Raw genomic sequence first — 17,747 nt, forward strand, 5'->3', positions numbered from 1 at the left:
TGCAAGTGTACAAAAGCTTAGCCTTCATGATTTTTTGTTCTTTTTTTGTTGTTTTTTCTTTTTTTTTCCCTGAGTTGGATGTCCAACTTGTTGACATGCATTTTAATGTCTGCAAATGGTTTCTTGGATATTTTCCTGCCACGTTGCACAAGTACACGCATCACTGTAAATCTGAGTGCGAACCCCATTTTCCGTTTGAATAAATGGCTCATGTAATTGCCTCTTCACACTGTCTTCTGACTTCTGCAGCTAGGCCTCCCTGGTATGACTTTGAGATGGAGAAAATATAAACAGATTGTACCAGGAAACAGTTCTTTGTGGTAATGCAATTTTTTCAAGATTTCTGATTAGAGACCAATACAAAATGCATTATTTCCTTCACTTCACCAAGTAACTGTAGGTGCTCTGCCTGCTCTGTGTTGAGTTTAATGAAAGGTGGAATTTTTTGAGAAAGGTGATCTTACTCTGAAAACAGTTACTTTTCTGTCTTTTGTTTCACTTTGGGGGAATTTTACTGCAATGGGTTAAATGACAGGTGCAAACTCCTTGTGGCTCAGGTACTCAGTCAAGTAGTGTAATTTGAAATTTTTAAAGTTGAAATTAAAATTTCTCTTAAAGCTGGTTGTTAATTAGAGATTGTGTTTATGGTCCCAGAAAAGCCTGGCATGGGGATATATGGGCAAAAAAATGCCTCAGTGGAGGAAATTTGAAGCATATAACATGCTGTATTCATGATCACACTTGCCTTATGCTACAGTGCAGTTTTCTCTAATCTCTTTTTGGTTATTAAACAGAAAAAGACCTATCAATGCATCAAGTGCCAGATGACCTTTGAGAATGAGAGAGAGATACAAATCCATGTCGCTAACCATATGATTGGTAAGACATTCTTTACACTGGGCCACTCATTGGCTGCTTGTTTTTTGCTACTCTTTGACATTCACTATTCTAATAACTTGTTCATATTCATGCTGTAATTTATTTTTTTATTTTTCAAGGAAAATGATTTTGATGTAATGATTCTTCACCTCAAAGCTTTTTAAATATGTGGTTATAAAAGTGTTACTGCTGAGCTTTTTCCTTATCCTTCTGAGTCCTCATGTAGCATTTTCATTTATATTAAAATCAAACTTTTGACAGTATCTTCCATTTGATAGCATAAATTTCTCTCTGTCTGTGTAAAAAGTACTTGCCAGTTGTCAACCACTTAGGAGCAATTATGTTTCAATTTTGTATGTCATGACATTGAATAGATGTAACTGCTAGCATTTTCCCAGCTAAGTGTGGTGAATTCCTGAGGAACATTGTCAAAACAAAACACTTACAGAGTTATTTCAGTGGTTTTTTTCTACTTTTCCCAACAATTCTGGACTTCAGAAAGTTCAGCTTTTCAGATATACAAGTGTTTTAAAAATCAGTGCTTTCTGCCTTCTGTGACAGTTCTGTGGCAGGAGTTAGTAAAAGCACTGTTGTAACCTGGTGGGCTGTACTTCTGCTGCAGCTGTGATTGCTTCTCTGATGAACACAAAGAAAGGTTTTTTCCTGTATGGACAGATGTTATAAATGCATGTGTTGGCCCAAGAGGTCAGTTTATTTTGGTGCATAGACCACAAGAAGATACTTAGACATGCCACTGTGGGCATGTGTTGGATGAGACCCTTCAAGGACCTGACAGTGCTCTCTGTGTCTCCTACATTCCTATGCAGCATTTATCTCCCATAAGCATAATGGCTTTCCTTCAGCAATTTTACATTTAGGAAATTATTCTCCCATCAATTCTGGTATGTAACTCCTATTAGCTTTGAAGTGGATTATGCATAAATACCAGAGAGAGAGAAATGTGGACTGACACACTCTTCAAACCCCTACCCCCCAAATGAAAAACATACATATCAGTCACAATAATTTCCATCCAAGAGCCAGGCAGGAGTTTTAAGTTAATGTCAAGCAGGTTAAGATAAAGATATCTAAAAGTGTTTGCTTTTGTAGCAGGTGTTAATGTAATCTCTTGTTTGCAAGCTTGAAGAGTGAGATCCTTGTTAATTGGACCATGGTGATTTCATGTAGCTCCCTCCTAGATTTTGAGAAAGAAGTCCTTAGCAAGCTTAGCACTTGTTTCAACTTAATTTGTGATCCAGTAGCTAATAAGTGATTTTTAAATACAAAGGTCATGAAATGCTGAGTTAAGGTTCTGCTTGATTTGAGGGGAGCTATTTTTTCCTTTTGGAAAAATGTAATTTCTTCATTTTCCAGTAACTGATATGTGAACTGTATTTATGTATATGCCCATATTAGTGCTGCCTGGAATAATATACAATTATACACATGACCCTACAAAGTTCTTAGCACCGTTGGAAAACAAGAGGTGTAGAAAGCATTGGAGGATGTGAAAATTGTGAGGCTATTTGTGAAAACTGTACCCAATTGTTTCTTTGAAGCTGTACATCAGTTACTTTAATATTTGGAAGAATTCTGTGTAGTACAAAAGTGCTATGAGTCCAGTTCTGTACACCTAGAACATTGTAAATACCGGGGTATGGTAAGAAAATATGTGATAATTCCACTGTTGTGTCATATCTTCATGTACCTTTGCTGACGTATGTGCACTAAGTTAAGGTCATCACTGCTTTTAATGGTTCAGTTTAGGAAAGAGCAAAGTATAGAAACCTTTAATATGGAGCCAAACTTCCTCTCACTCTGGGCATCTCAGTTCACAACACTTCTGGGGCCCCTTTCCTTCAGGACATGCAACTGCTCACAAAAAATGGTGTTTCCAGTGAGTTTGCTCATTGGTATTAGTTCTTTACTGGGGAATACTGGAGGGAAAAGGAGAGGCTAGATGTCAGCATTTCTTAAGCAACAAATGCTATGCAGATTTTTGGTGTTAATTTACATAGTCCTGGGACGGTTACAGTAGGGAGAGAGACTTACTGCCCCCTGTGCTTGTTCCTGTCCCCCTTGGTCGTAGCCTGAGCACTTTGTTCCCTTATTCAGGCCTTAGGACAGACTTGCACATGCCTCCTTACTGCTTAGGCTGGTTTATCACTGGTGAGGAGTGCAAGAGTTTCCCTTCTCTGTGTTAGACCAAGTCTAGCCAGATGGGCAGCAAGAAGAAAGAAGCTAATATAGCTGTGTCTGCAGCCCAGGTCTAGTTCACAGGAATTATTAATGTCATCATTGTCAGTTAAAAATCTACAGATGAGGATTTGTTTGTGCTGGAGGGACACTGAGATCTCAGGGTGAGCATACAGGTGTTTGGGAGACAGGAGGAACTTACCCTCAGACTCCTCCTCAGGAGCTTAGGGCTGGCCTCATCTCAATGAACTTGTATCTGTCTAAAATTAAGGTGTCTGGTTTAATATAGTCATTGAGATGCTGTCCAGGGAAAATGAATGATTGATACCAATCTAAGATAAGAGTTTGAGTAGGATAAGCATTTCCAGGGAGAGATTTTTATCTCTCTTTTGAATTTGAGGAGAGCCAGGACAATGAAGTTAGCCTTGACATGTAATTTTTAGGCAAAAAATCCCTTGGCTTTGATAATCCAAGACTCAGCAGCACTTTCTTCTCATACTTTGAGAAACACAAAATCAATAGTTGAGATATCTTAAGCACTTGCTTACAGTTTTATTCTGCTCAAGTGACTGTCAGCAAAGGACTCCCTGCTCTGTAGCAGCGATACCTTTTAGGTAGCAGGGTCCGTAATTTGGTTAAAGAATTCAATTATTTCTGACATCATGGTCTTAAAAACTGCATCCAGTTAAGTTGGCTGTGCCTCCCTCTTCAACCTCTCAGATTCCCAGTCTGGGGCTGGAGGCCCTGTTCATAATTCATGGAGGTAGGGGGTTTATTTTTTTCAAAGCAGTATGAAGGGAATTTCCAGTGCTACTCCCACACACTGCTTTGAAAAATTACCCTGCTGCACTCTAGCCCTTCATATCCTGTGCACAAACACAGAGGCACATTGGGTCCTTCACGGGGTCCCCAGGGAAGGAGCAGGCTGGATCCATCCCCAGAGGAGGGAAATGGGAGATGTTTTGTTTCAGTTGATGCTGGGGCCTGCAGGAGGGCTCTGTGTGGCAGAACAGAGCTCCTCAGCTGGGGTTAGCCAGGAAGGGATCTGTTTAGGAAGGTTTTCAGCTGGGGGGGTTGTTCAGATTGGAATTTTTAGAGAGCAGTGGTCTTTGAAACATTGCACCGATTGGGGCTCCTTTGAAACATTTCCATGCCCACAGAAAGGGGATCCCCCTTTGAAACATTTACAGGCGTTGGGGAGTCCACCTGGGACTATATCAAAAACTTTCAGCAGTTCTTGCTGCCTCTGTACTTGCTTACCTCCTGTTGTGCTGACCTGGCAATGTTTAAAGCTTCTCCCCCTTTTCTCCCCACCGAGCTGTGTCTCTGATGTGCCGTCTCTGTTAGATGAGGGGAGGATGGGCCTGCGGGCCCTGGGCTCTACGGGGGGCACTGAGCAGCCATGGCAGCAGCCACAGCGTGCAAATCTGTCACTGCAGCCTCTGCCCGCTGCCTGGGGAGCCCTGGAGCTTCAGCCTCCATGGCAGGGCCAAGTCCCCGTGTGGGCAGTGGCTGCTCCCATCCTGCACTGCCAAGGGAAATCCGCTCAGAACCCTTCGTAGGAAAATAAGGATTAGGCCCGGGGGTTTCCTGTTGGGTTTTTATAGTTGTGCTCTTCCCACAGCCAAGCTGGGTTCCCTAACTGATGTTTTTCAGGGGCACATAATTCCACAGATTTGTTCTCTGGGTGGGTCAGGTTGCCTGTATCCAGGGAAGTGCATTTGATTCCTGCCAGAGTTCTCAGCTCTTTGGGTAAGAGAAGTGGACACGGCAGTACTTCTCTCTGTCTCAGTTCGATGGGGCATGTTTTCCATTTAATGTTCAGAGAAGATGAGCAACTGTCCCAACCCTTCTTTCTCCATTTTCCAAGAAAGTCTCCTGGCAAATGTGCCCAGGAAGCTCAACTGGGGCTCAGTTAGTGCTGGAACAGGGAAAATAATGATTCCTGGTTTGTGCTCTAACGCTGGGACTGCTGTAACATTCCTCCTGCCTCTGGCTCCAAAGGAATGTGAGCATTTGTGGGCTCACGAGGGGCTGTCCCAGTGCTCGGAGCTCAGCAGAGCCCTGCCCCAGTGCCACTCCTGTCCTTCCCTGTGGAATTGCCAGTGCTCCCTGCCACGACCCAGGAATGAGCACTGATGAGCAGGGGAGGAGGGGGGAGGTTGGATGTGTTTGTGATGTGAACATGAGGCCCTGTCTGAGCTTTGGGAGCCGCCAGGGACAGAGGGGAATGCTGGAGGGAAAGTTTCCAGGAGTCACAGTGAAATTGTTCCGTGGTCCAGTTCCTGAACTGCAGCCTGGATAAATTCCTCCCTGTTTGATGGGATGGGGTTGACAAAGTTAAGCACCGCGTTTGGGAGAGTTTTCTGAGTACTGCCCCAAGCCATGGCATATCATACATTGTGTGTAGCGTAGGACTCCAAGGATCTTAATTACCTTTCCTGCCCTTAGAGATCATGTTTCAAGTTCTGGAAACACTCTGCTGGAATTAAACACAAATGAGAAGGGAAAACATCCATCCACAGTTACATTTCTTTCAAATGCATACAAGTACTTGAAACAAAACAATGGCTAACTATAGGTCTGTTATTTTGTTAACATTTTAAAATAATGTAATATTTTAAAATAAAAAAGTAAGTTGGGTGCTTGGAAAAGGTCAAATTGCAATAGTAACTACAGAAATAATTTTCTAAAAAGCAGCAGTTTAGAAAACTCATTTTATGTTCAGAAGAATTAGCAGTTGATACCAAGCTCAGTCACTGAGATGAAACCAGTACAGAGGTGAAGAGGTTGAGATCGTACTCAAATCAAGCATAAATTAATATATTCCTAGTTATATTTTTGTTTTGTGTTTAAAAATTAAAACAAACAGTTTTATGTTTTGATTTTGATCATGAAACATGAAGTTCATAAACTTAGACCTTAACAAAATTGCTAATTTATATATTATATGAATAAAAATTCTGAGTCATTTTGGATGGTCTTGAACTCCTTCCTCTCACAGTAGATTCTGAGTGCATGTGTATGTGACAAGGGTGTAGGTAAGGTTCATTTTTGCAGAACTGGCTTTTATATATGTGAAGAAAATTAGCCCTGGGCATCCTCTGATGAGGATGTGAAGCATTTCTTATACTCAGGCCTGATCTTGTGAAGCACTTTGTTCCTCATTCTCATTGAGCTGAAGACAGCTAATGCTTTTCAGAATCTCTCTTATAATAAAACATATTTTACTTTACATTAAGTAGATATAGTCAATATTGGAAGACATGCAGCTTTAATTCTTGTAAAATTCCTATTTCTTTGGACCTAAGGACTTCTGTTAGTTACGGCATGTATGTGGTAGCAGTGAGGATGACATTGTAAAGCACTGTATTAGTAATAGCTTTCAGGCATTAAGGCAAATAAAAATGTGCCAGATTGTTTTTGAAGCATTACTTGCAAATTATCAACAGGAACATATTTCTGGACTCAACTGCTGAATGTGTGAATTAATTATGGACACATTAGGAACTCAGAAATGTTTTTTTAACTTTGATGTTTGTAAAGCATATTCCAAGTAATTGCTCTTTTAATGCAAAATTGAAGGTACAGCCTTCTTATATTTACCCAGCACTTGCTTCAATATCCAATTCTATGTGGACTTGCCTTAATGAACAGTGTGTACTAGACTTTCATTTTGCAGCACCTGCCGTTTGAGAAGGACTAATTTTAAAAACAAAAATGTTAGGTGTAAGTGCTGTAAAGCACTTTTACCTTTAGAGATGAACCCGTACAGGGTGTCTCCCTCCACACGTCCCTGGGAGCCTTAACCCCAGGGACTGGCTGGGGTCCTGCTGGTGCTGCTTGAGAGGCTTTGCCCAAGTGGAGCTTGCTGCTGGCTCAGGCTCCTGGGCACAGGCATCTGCTCATGCCAGTAAGGGTCTCCTGTTATTTTGCCCAACTCTAAGCCCTGGGTTTTTGTTGGGGATTTTTTTTTTTTTTGCATCCATTAGTTTTAGCATTAGCCACATTTGCAAGTCCCTAAATATTGTAATGAGTATGGTATATTAAAGGCTAGAAATATTTGTTTTCCAACACTTTTTATCACTGTAGTCCTACTGAGAGCCTGGTTGGCATTACTAACAGGCAGAAGCAGCTTCCTTTATTTAGTACAACCAAAATTGGCCTTAATGTAATCTATTACTTAATAGGTTTCTTACTTTGAAACTTCAAAACATTGTGTTTTTATTGTTCCTTCCTTTCTAATACTGGAAAATTGATTATACAAAATCTTAATAATTTTATACAGTTGTCCTGTGCATATGTGGCCTCCTGCAATTCTTACCTATGCATATTTGTTCACACAAATTACTCCATTCCATGAGAATGTATTTTGGTTTGCTTGTTTATCAGGAAAGAAATAACATTTCCCTTAATATATTCATTCACATATTCCTTTTGCATTTTTCATTTCATTTAAAACTTGGTAATAGTAGTTCAGTTTTCACTGACATTTTTATAGCTGCTATGCCAACATTCTTGTTTTGCATGATACATGCATAATGGGCAATGATCGCAGTGCTACATTGCTTTCATTCTTTCTTAACTGTGTTAAGATTCCTTACAGCCTCCAAACTCAATTTTCATATGCAGTGATGATTACACCTGTTTAAACATTTTCCTGGTAGTTTCATATTTATTCATAAAGGGAGCAGTCGATAAAACACCTTTTCTGCAATCAGTCTGAGTTTTAAATGTGATATTACTTCAAAGTTATCATTAACAAGCACCTCAGTCTAGTCCCAGCCTTTCAACATCAGCTAGTCATTGTAGCAAAAAATGCTATTTTCAGTAAACTTTACCCTGTGTAGAAATAATTTTTCTGACTATGTAACTTGGTCTTCATTTTATTAACTCACCTTTAAAACTGTTTAATATTTGTATTTAAAAGTCTGCAGAGATAGTTTCTGCCTTATTTGCACGTATTTTATATGCATATGGCCAGGTATTTCTAAGTTCACAAACAAATTTCTTAGCCCCTTTTTGCTAATCTTGAGTCTGGAAAAGAAAGCAAGTCCTCACCATATGGGGCTTGGGTTCTCTCTGCAGATGGTGAAATGACTCTGCTTTCTGATGGAGAGGTCAGCACCCCTCTGTGTCCTACTTTTGAGGAAAAAAACCCAGAATATTTCTTGGGGGTGGAAGAAGGAAAAAACCCACCACCATTTCTAAGTTCAGTCTTCAGACTTCATATAAATTATGTTTTCAGGACATTGTTCTCCTCATGTGAATTGTGGGACTAATGTCTCTATTTGTTCTGTCCTTAAAATGTAGGTGTTGATTTCTTTGTAGGAGCTTTTTAGCAAGATAATGTAGAATGTTATGCCCCTTCTTTATTCACTGGTTTGGAAATATCTGGTACCAGTATCACCTTTTTTGACTGACAGAAAACTTAGTGACTTTTTCTGAAAAATAGATGATATATGAGAAGTGAATAAAGAGCAAAGTAATGAATGTTTAGTGAATCTGGAAAGACCTTATACTTGGGTTAACGAGGAATTAGCTTTGGCAGAGTTATATAATACTCATTTTACCTATTCGGGGGAACCTAGACAAGGTTCCAGACTGTTTTCAGTCATAGGAAAGTGGGAGATGAACGTATTTAGTATCCTTAATCTATAGCTAAATTCCTTTTCTGCTGATAAAGTTCTGGATTTTACTATTTCTGAATATGAGGTTCAATATTGAGCACTTTTGAGCATTGATAAGTGTTTATTTTTCTTCTTTTGATTGTGGAAGAGCCCTCTGGTGAATCACTAAGGGTACTGGTGTGCATATGCTGAACCCTAGCTCTAGTTATCAGAGAAAAAGGGTTTGTTCATATGTTAAAAGTCCAGGTTTGTACCTTCTGTTACTTGGGAAGTAACAGAGTGAGACAGTTGGACTGTTGCCTTTAATTATAGTTTGAACTCAACAGCATCCTTAACCTTGAGGAAGATTTTATCTGGTCTCCTGGAACAAGAGGTTGCCAACTGACATGACCCTTAAAAATTATTTGTTTTGTCATAGCTGGCAAGCAAGTCAAATCAAACACAGGCCTCGCTGGATGCTTTGTTTGGGGTACTGGCATCTTTCGTTTTTTAATTTGTGGAGGAAAACTTTGCTGCCCTGAGGTTCCTTACAACTGATCCCATGAAGGAAACCCATGTAAAGCACTTTTTAAGCACTTGTACCTTTTTTTTTTTTTTGTTTCAAGAATCCTGGCACAGGTAAAGCCTTTGCACAACTGATCTCTGCAGATGTGCTACTTCCTTGTCACATACTTTGCTCAATTTATTAGTAGCTTTTAAAAGCTTTGTGCCTTTTTAAGACTCAGAAGGGTTTTAATTGAATATTATGACTTCTCTGATCCATTGTGTGCCATTTTAAAAATTAAATTTCTTTTTTAGATGATTGCACAATAAGCTTGAGGTAGGAGACTTCTGGTTGTCCCTGTCAGCCTCCCCTGTGGTAATGTCAAACTCTAAAGAAGTGGCAAATAATGTTTTTTTAAGTGAAAAATACTTTGTCGTGCCACAACTGAAGAAACCCAAAGAAATTGTGTATGAATACCACAATCTTTCTAAGACAGAGCTCCATAGCAGGCCAAAACACCTCACTGTAGTTCCATAGTTGTCTTTTTAACCCGTTTCATAGAGTCATAAAATCACTGAGATTGGAAAAGACCTCCAAGATGGAGTCCAGCCTTTGCCCGAGCACTGCCTTGTCAACTAGACCAGAGCGCTGTGTGCCACATCCAGTTTCTCAAACATTTCCAGAGATTGTGACTCCACCGCCTCCCTGGGCAGCCTGTTCCAATGCTTACCAACCCTTTCAGTGAAAAAATCCTTCCTGATGTTCAGCCTGAACCTCCCCTGGTGCAGCTTTGGGCCATTTCTTCCTCTCCTGTCGCTGTTGCCTGGGAGCAGACCCCGACTCCCACCTGGCTGCACCCCCCTGTCAGAGAGCTGCAGAGACCAAGAAGGTGCCCCCTGAGCCTCCTTTTCTCCAGGCTCTGCACCCCCTGCTCCCTCAGCTGCTTCTCAGTGGACTGACTCTCTAGATCCTTCACCAGCTCTATTGTCCTTCTCTGGACAGACTTCATCCCCTCAAAGTCTTTATTGAATGGAGGAGCCCAAAACTGGACCCAGGACTCGAGGTATGGCCTCACCAGTGTCCCGTGTGGGGCAACAATCTCAGCTTTGTGTTTTGTGATTTGTCCTGTTGGCACAAGCCCAGACGCAGATGGGGTGAATGAGGTGTGGACCTCATGGGGATGACCTGAACCTTTCTGCCTCCTGCTTTGTGTAGGAAGTGCCAACTTCAATTTAGTCCAGTGTTTCCTTCTTTGGCACCTCACGAATTGGTGGAGAAGACTATAAAAGATGGCACCAGGTAGGAAGTGCACCCTGCTGATGTGTTTACGTCACTACTTTAGTCAGTCACAGCCTACTTGGGATTTAATCCTGCCTTCAGCTGCACATCATCCATCACCTGGTGGACAGTCCTGGGCCTTAAAAATTACCAAATCTTTTGATCATTGTGTGTGTAACTGGGAAGCATTTAGATTTTACGCCGACTTTCTCCTGTTCTGTATTCACAGGGAAGTTTTTTAGTATGGCTCAGGCTAGGCAGAGTCCTTGGTTTTAGGTTTTGCTGCAGATAGAGTTGGGGTGTTTTAAAGGATCAGCATCAACTAGCACCACTGCATGTCCTCTGTTGTTATGTTTTGCACACATCAGCTATCATGTATTATTGGGGTATGGACAAATAGTTCTTAAACCCCATGACTGTGAGTTATATCCAGGAATAAATATTGGCAACAAAAGTTAAATGATGAAACCTCATGCAATGAACAGTAACTGATTCAAGCTGGGCCGGATATAGATAGCTAAAGTTGAAGGGAAGAAAATATTCCAGTGACATTTTTCTCCTTGTTTAACTTTCTAGTTAAGAAATTCCATTTTTATTCCCCCTTTTCTTAAACAAACAAACAAAAAAATCCAAAAGACCCAAGCAACTTTTGGTTCACCATTTAAAAAAAATAAAATCTGTGATATGGGGTGAAAAAAAAAAAAATAAAAGAAAAGCAGCCTTCCCTGTGCCTTTAAAATATTTTTAAACTGGTAGTAGCTGTGCCTTCACTTCCAGAACATCAATGGAGAGAATTTCCTTAGAAGAGTAATTCTAATGTGCCAGAAACTGAAGTCAACAATGTGGTAAACCTGAAGGATGACCTTCCTGAAGGCATGGGGAATTTACATCATGAGATGTTATTTGCTTAATTTACTTTGTGTAGCTTTTGAAAATCTAGATGGACAATTTAATTTTTTAAAAAATCTAAGCCTTTTAAATTTACATATCTTTTGACTTAGTTCAGCAAAGAAAAATACAAAATTGAAAATATTGAGGTTTAATTTCTCCTTCCAGTGGAAATACTATTAGGTCTTACAAGTACAAAGTGCAATTATATCTAATTTGCATCTTTGTTCTTGTTTGAACATGACTTACCAGGAAAAGAATTCCAGAGACCTTTAAATGGCCTAGTCAAAGAGTTTTCCCATTTTCCTAACGCTTAAACTGGAGAATTGGCTGCCATTTGCAAGCTAGCAATACAGTAAAAGCACATCATTGTACACAACATTTTATTTGGACAGCTGTATAAAAATGGCAACACACTGTGAAATCCATTAACAGCAAAACATGTTAAATTCAGCAAAATGCATCTCATGTGGAACACTGAATAAGAAATTATAGTCTGAGTTTTACTAGCTGGTTATCAGACTTTGTCTTGAGTGAAGAAAATTGAATTTTTTTCCATGCGTCTGCCTGTAATAACAGTGAATGCTGTACAGTGGGTTTTGAAACCAGGGTGCACCTGTAAATTCTTGTCCCACAGACTCTCCTGCAAGGTTTTTGCAAATCTAAATACCCCTGAGCAGGCTAAAGGGGGGCGGTTTTCATGTTGGGTCCCACCCGCACTCACTCGCATTACTGGGTTCAGAACCATTTGTAGGGGTCAGTCCTAGGGATGTAGGAGTAAGAGCTCAAACTGGGAATAAAAGTATTCTTCCCCTTTGTCTCCCTGCTGTGCCAGCAAGGACTGCAGTCTTGTCAACCAAGAGCAGGTTCTTTGCCTCATGAGGGATTTCCATGGGTGGATTTTGCTGTGCTGCATGTAGTAAGACTTTTCATGGTTAATCAATAGCATTTAAAAATTCAAAACCTCTCTCCAAAGTACTTTGCATTTCCATTGTTCGTACTGTTTAACTAGGAGATGTTGCTCATCAAGATAGGATGCTATTAAGTATTCTGGTAGAGAAAGAAAAAATGAGTTTACTCTTGCCTGGTAGAAAATGAAACAGCCATGTTAACTTTAGCTCTAATCATGAGATTAAAAGTCTAATGGGGAATTATATCATTTTCACTCTTCAAAGCCAGCATCAGTGACCTTTGGAGAGTTTTAACTTTAACAGCCTAATGATTTCTCTTCTAGAAGATGGAAAAAGCAGTCTTTTCCTTGACAAGGAAATGAAAAGTGGATGAAAAAGGCAAGCACAAGTAACCGTACGCTGGAGCAGGCTAAATGACTTTTAGTCATATTCAGTACCACTTGTGAGAGATGGTTTCCAGGCTTTGTTAACCAGGCCACCGGCTGCTCTGAAGGGGGACAGATAAATGCAAGGCAGAGCCATGGGGCTGGGGGACAGTGTGGGGGGGACAGCCCTGCTCCAGCATGCCACTGGCCCAAGCAGTGACAGCTCTGACCAGCGGGGCTGGGTGTGCACGCCAGCCATCCTGAGCAGGTCTGCTGGCGTGTGAGGCTCGTTTCCTGTGCAGGAGCACTGGAATTTCTTGTTTCAGTTCCTGTTTGCTGCGTTTGCGAGCTCAGGCTGTTGCTCTTTTGCCAAGCTGGCAGCACGCGGGGGGAACTTCCTGCGCAGGGGATGTAAAAGCGATTCTCTGATTCTTCCTCTGCAGCCATTGGGAGATAAAAGCCAGGACATCAGGGACTGCAAAGAGGGAGCCAAATTATATTTATAATATTAAAGTGAGTGCATTTGTGGTTTTGCCATTCTCCAGGGTTTTTCATAAGTAGAAAAACATGAATTAGCATTTTCCATTTCCATATATTGACTGGAAAAATAGCCTGCTCTCAATTAAGACCTATAGCTTTTGGGATGTATGCAACAATTTTATAAAATATTTACAGCAAAATTTGCATTTTACATGGTATTACAGTTTTTCTTGTGTTTAGTAGAAAGGACTTAGGCCTAAGAGAGGAAATTCATCCAGCGTACCAAAAGGGAAATATATCTAAAATTAGATGGTTAGTATTCACAACAAGGAATGTCCAGTGCTGACTGTTACCTCTAGTAATTACTGAAGGTCACTTTGCCCCCCAGCTATTTGTTACAGCCGCTGCAAGGACCGTGCTCCCTGTGCAGAGCTATCACTATCCCTTTAAAACTGCCTTTGGAAGCGATTGGAGCTTTGTGCTAGACAGATAAGTAGAACATTTTTTACCAAATGTAAATGCACACTGTAAAGAACATAGCTATTTCCTGGATAATTTGCAGTTGTATATTTTATGTTAATTTCACCGAAAATATTGCACCCCTGCCAGGTTTAGTAGAGGCTCACTGTGATATGAATAATTTCTAGCGAATCTTTTTTTTTCTTCATTTAAGATTTGGCACCTTTTTAAGATTTTAATAATAGCAACAAGGAGGAAGATTTAGAACAAGTGAAACATTAAAGCCAAAGAAATTCACATTGAGAGCTAATGTAAAATAGCAAGAATAATTACATGGAAAACAGTTTCCACAGATGTTTTTCCTTGTAATGTAATAACTATTTACTAAACTGTTTATTTTAGGCCCTTGGTTTACAATAAAATATTTATACATGCGCTGCTGTAATAAAAAAATATTGACAAAATACTATAGAGATTTTTAAAAGACAATTAGTATTTCTCTGTCTGGAAAGTGAGCACAAGAGAAACAGCACCAGCCCTTGCCGTGCTCTGAGAGGAGATGCAGGGTTAGCAGCAGCATCCCTTGCAGGTTTGTCTGTGCTGACTCTGCTAACAGGGAGACTCTGGACTTGTGGCAATCCAAAAGGGAACTCACTGAAGAGCATGAAAGCCAACAATCCAAAGACAGTGGAAACACTTTTCTACTTATCTTCCACTTCTTTGCAGGGAAAAAACCCTTTATTACATTCCCGAGTTATTATACAATAAGGCTATGTCTTGTCTAAGCAATATGTGCCTGTTTTAGGAGCAGGTTTAGAGTTCAGTGTGCCAGAATCCTGAATCTTGTTCTTTAAAAGCAGTGTGGGACAGTGACATCTCTGAAGCACTGCCTGTGGCAGGTTTAAAGCTATTGCTTTATGCTGACTGACTGCTGCCACATCTGTCACACCCCTAATTCATGAAGCTCCTCACGTGCCCATGGAGCCCATACACTGCTACACAGGGACTAACCACCTATGCAGATACAGCTGTGCCTTAGGGTGCTGAAATCAGCAATTCAGCAATGCTGAAAGGTCTACAGATTATACTTTCCATACATGATCTTAAAATGTCTGTTCTTCTTTTCATGAATATATAGAAGAAGCTTTATTTTGAGGTGTCTAAAAATCTTGAACAGAGGACCGTGTCCTATAAGAAACTTCAGTTCCTCTGCTTGTCAGTTATGTAATAAAAGGTTTTATTTTTTTTTTCTTTAGAAGTTACTGTACATCCTTTACTTAACTCCAGAGTGGTGGCATGCAGTAACTTAAAAAAGAGGCCTCCAGGACAAAAGAGAAAATACCTTTAATTTCATGGATATGGACCTCAATGTGTGTGTGCATTTGAGTACCAGCAGCATGTTAGAGCAACCTGAAGTCTGAGTAAAGACTGCATGGATGGATCTGAACAGCCAGTGTTTGGGAAGCAGGATGGTTTCAATATCTAGATATGAATCCATATTTAGCAGTTCAGGCTCTACTTTCAAGTAGACAATTCCCTTGAGTTTCCAGGCTAGCAAGTTGTGAGCTTTATCATTGCAGAAAAATCAGGGTAGCTGCCTCATGGAATGATTTGAAAAATGAATAAAAAAATATATCTATGAACTTTCTTACTTGATGAAACTAATAACACTCACCTGATTTCAAAATCAGTGGGGTGATTACGAAGATTTTTGTCATGCTGGGTTCTAACATGCACAGAAAAAGTGCAGGGCAGAGCAGAAAACAGCAAGCATAAGAACTAAAACTGAACAAAAGAGGGAGCTAAGAAATCTAAAATGTTCAGTTTTAAGACACAACAGTCATAGTTACCAGATGCCTTTTGTTGTAAACAGACTTTTTTTCATGGTTGACTCTTATAAGGAGGCCAATGCATGTGAGAGGTTTGTGAGCCTTGTTACTGATGTGCCATGCAAAGCCATCATGTCCCATTCCCATGGTTTGCCCTTTTTGAGATTAAAAATGGCTTTCCCTGTGAAAGTCTGCATCATTTAAAATCAAAACTACTATAAGAAAAATAGATGGTGTAATATGTGCAATATTTTCTGCAAGTTACACCAAAGTTGGGTTTTTGGCTTTTAGTTTTTTCTACCATCCTGCCCCTGTGCTGTTGACACATTGCAGAGTGCTGCCAGGTTGTGCAATTATTTCAGTGCAGCTCATTTTGAGTCATTGCTAGGGTCCAAAGCTAGCATTTAGGAAAACAAAGGCATTTGTGCTTGGAAGACAGCATTGCTCTGTACACAAGAATTTCTTTATTTTTCAAGGACTATGTTATTGTGTAAGCTAATGATTTTGTTTTTAAGTTATATTCTCAGGGGCATGGACATCCAGGATAATCGAGGATGTACTTTTAATACCAATCCTGCAGTGGTAGGTCTCTTGTGGAAAAATTGGCCCAACTGCAGGGCTTGAGCCTTGGATTAACCCCTGCTTGGAAGAATTGTTGATTCGTGGTGCTGGATATATTTATAAATTGATACATATTACCTATGTGTAAATTAGTTCCATTGAAAGTAAATTAGCCAGTTCCCTTCCCGCATGCATTTTAAAATGCCACTTACTGTTTATCACAGTAGAAGCCATTATCTCTGTTAGTCATTTTGAAAAATAAGTACATCTGCCAGGGTTCTGCCCTTTGTTGTCTCAGCCCAGCTCACCTTCTCTGGCCGTCCCTGCCTGCTCACCTCTGGCAGCAGGCTGGGACTCCTCTCCCTGGGAAAGCTCAGCTCACAGATCTCTCTCCAGCACAAACTGGGTGTTTTTTCAGCTGAAGTGGGAGTACTACACAGGTACGTAAAGCACAAATGAGGGTCTGAAAGAAGAGGGGGCATCTTTTGGAATTTGAATTACCTTCTTTTGGCTGTGGAGAGAAGTTAAGGAAATACGTGCTTAAATTGTGCAATGTTATTGGTAATTCTGCATGGAAAATATTTTCAGCGAGGTAGATTAAGGAACAGAGTAAGAAGCACATAGAGGCAAACTGTGGAAGGTTTGAAAATCCATGTGGTATGAGTTATAATGCAGACCCTTTCAAACAGTCTCCAAAAGCATTCACCTAGTATCCCTACCATGTCCCTGCATATAATGAAACAACTGGCAGAGAGCATTATTTTAATAAAGCATTGGCTGTTAGTGTCTCTCATACTGGTTCAGGAAAAGAGTTCAGAGGACCAGATATTGCTGAAGAATCTGTCTCCAATTTTCCCTTTGGAACTGTGCTTCTAGGGCTTTTAAAGGTTTATGTATTTAACATTGCAAATCTTCATTCTAGATTTTCATTTGCTGCTTGGGATTTTTATTAATTTTGCAGTGTTCATTTAAGTTGATCCAGCCCTTTATATCATTTCCAGCTTGAAATATTAGTTCAGAGATAAGCTTCATTATTAAATGCTTAATCTTGAACACTTGTCTTATTTGGTAAGAATTATCTCTGAGAAGTAGGCAAAGAGAAGTTGATTGCTGTGGTTTTAAAGCAGCTGTAACTGGAGTAGCCCAAGTAGTAGTTTACAAAGGTTGGCATCCCTTCAGTTTGCCATCACAGCAGCTGGACTTCATTAAGTGCTGGTGTTAATTACTGGGAGAGTGTTGGTTCAGTATGTGAGCAGCAACACTTGGGGTGACACACAAAGTAGGAAAAAGGTCACCTTGAGATAGAAGCTTTAAAAAAACCAAGCAGGCAAGACAGGGCTGCCACTAATTTTGTAACTGCATTTAGTTCAAAGCTTTTCAGCAAACAGGGAAATAATCATTACTGTGCAGTAGCGAGGAATGGCTTAACTGTGTGTGCCATTGAGGAGGCAGGAACAGTGGTGAGTGCTGGGGAACTTGCTCCATAAGAAGGGAAGACATTAATGTCATATTTTCTGTGTGTGTTGTGTGAAGGAGAGGGAAAATTCTTTCTGTATTCTCCAGAGTTTTCAAGCCATATGCAGTATAGTTTGAGGAGGAAATATTAATAATTTCTTATACTGTAAATAGTATTCTATGGAGAAAACCTGTTAAGGGTTTGTATCTAAGGAATGTTTAGGAGATGAATGTCATGGAGAAAAACGTAGAACATGTGGTAGCATAAAACAAGTATTGCTTGGAAATGTTGTGTCCTAAAGCTGATGAGATTCAGACAAAGTGGGCCAAGT

At 40.2% G+C, this 17,747-nt stretch overlaps 1 protein-coding gene across 2 annotated transcripts in view; it reads left to right on the top strand.

Annotated features, from left to right (window-relative positions):
- Nucleotides 1-17,747, top strand: part of ZNF423 (zinc finger protein 423) — a 225,203-nt gene that overhangs the window by 137,379 nt on the left and 70,077 nt on the right. For both annotated transcript variants that reach the window (XM_041458934.1, XM_041458936.1), the window contains one exon: nucleotides 795-879. In XM_041458934.1, coding sequence (XP_041314868.1) covers nucleotides 795-879 — 85 coding nt within the window. The remainder of the gene's footprint in view (nucleotides 1-794; nucleotides 880-17,747) is intronic.

The sequence above is a fragment of the Pyrgilauda ruficollis genome, unplaced genomic scaffold, assembly GCF_017590135.1.
Source record: "Pyrgilauda ruficollis isolate IOZ18807 unplaced genomic scaffold, ASM1759013v1 scaffold13, whole genome shotgun sequence".
Lineage (NCBI taxonomy): Eukaryota > Metazoa > Chordata > Aves > Passeriformes > Passeridae > Pyrgilauda > Pyrgilauda ruficollis.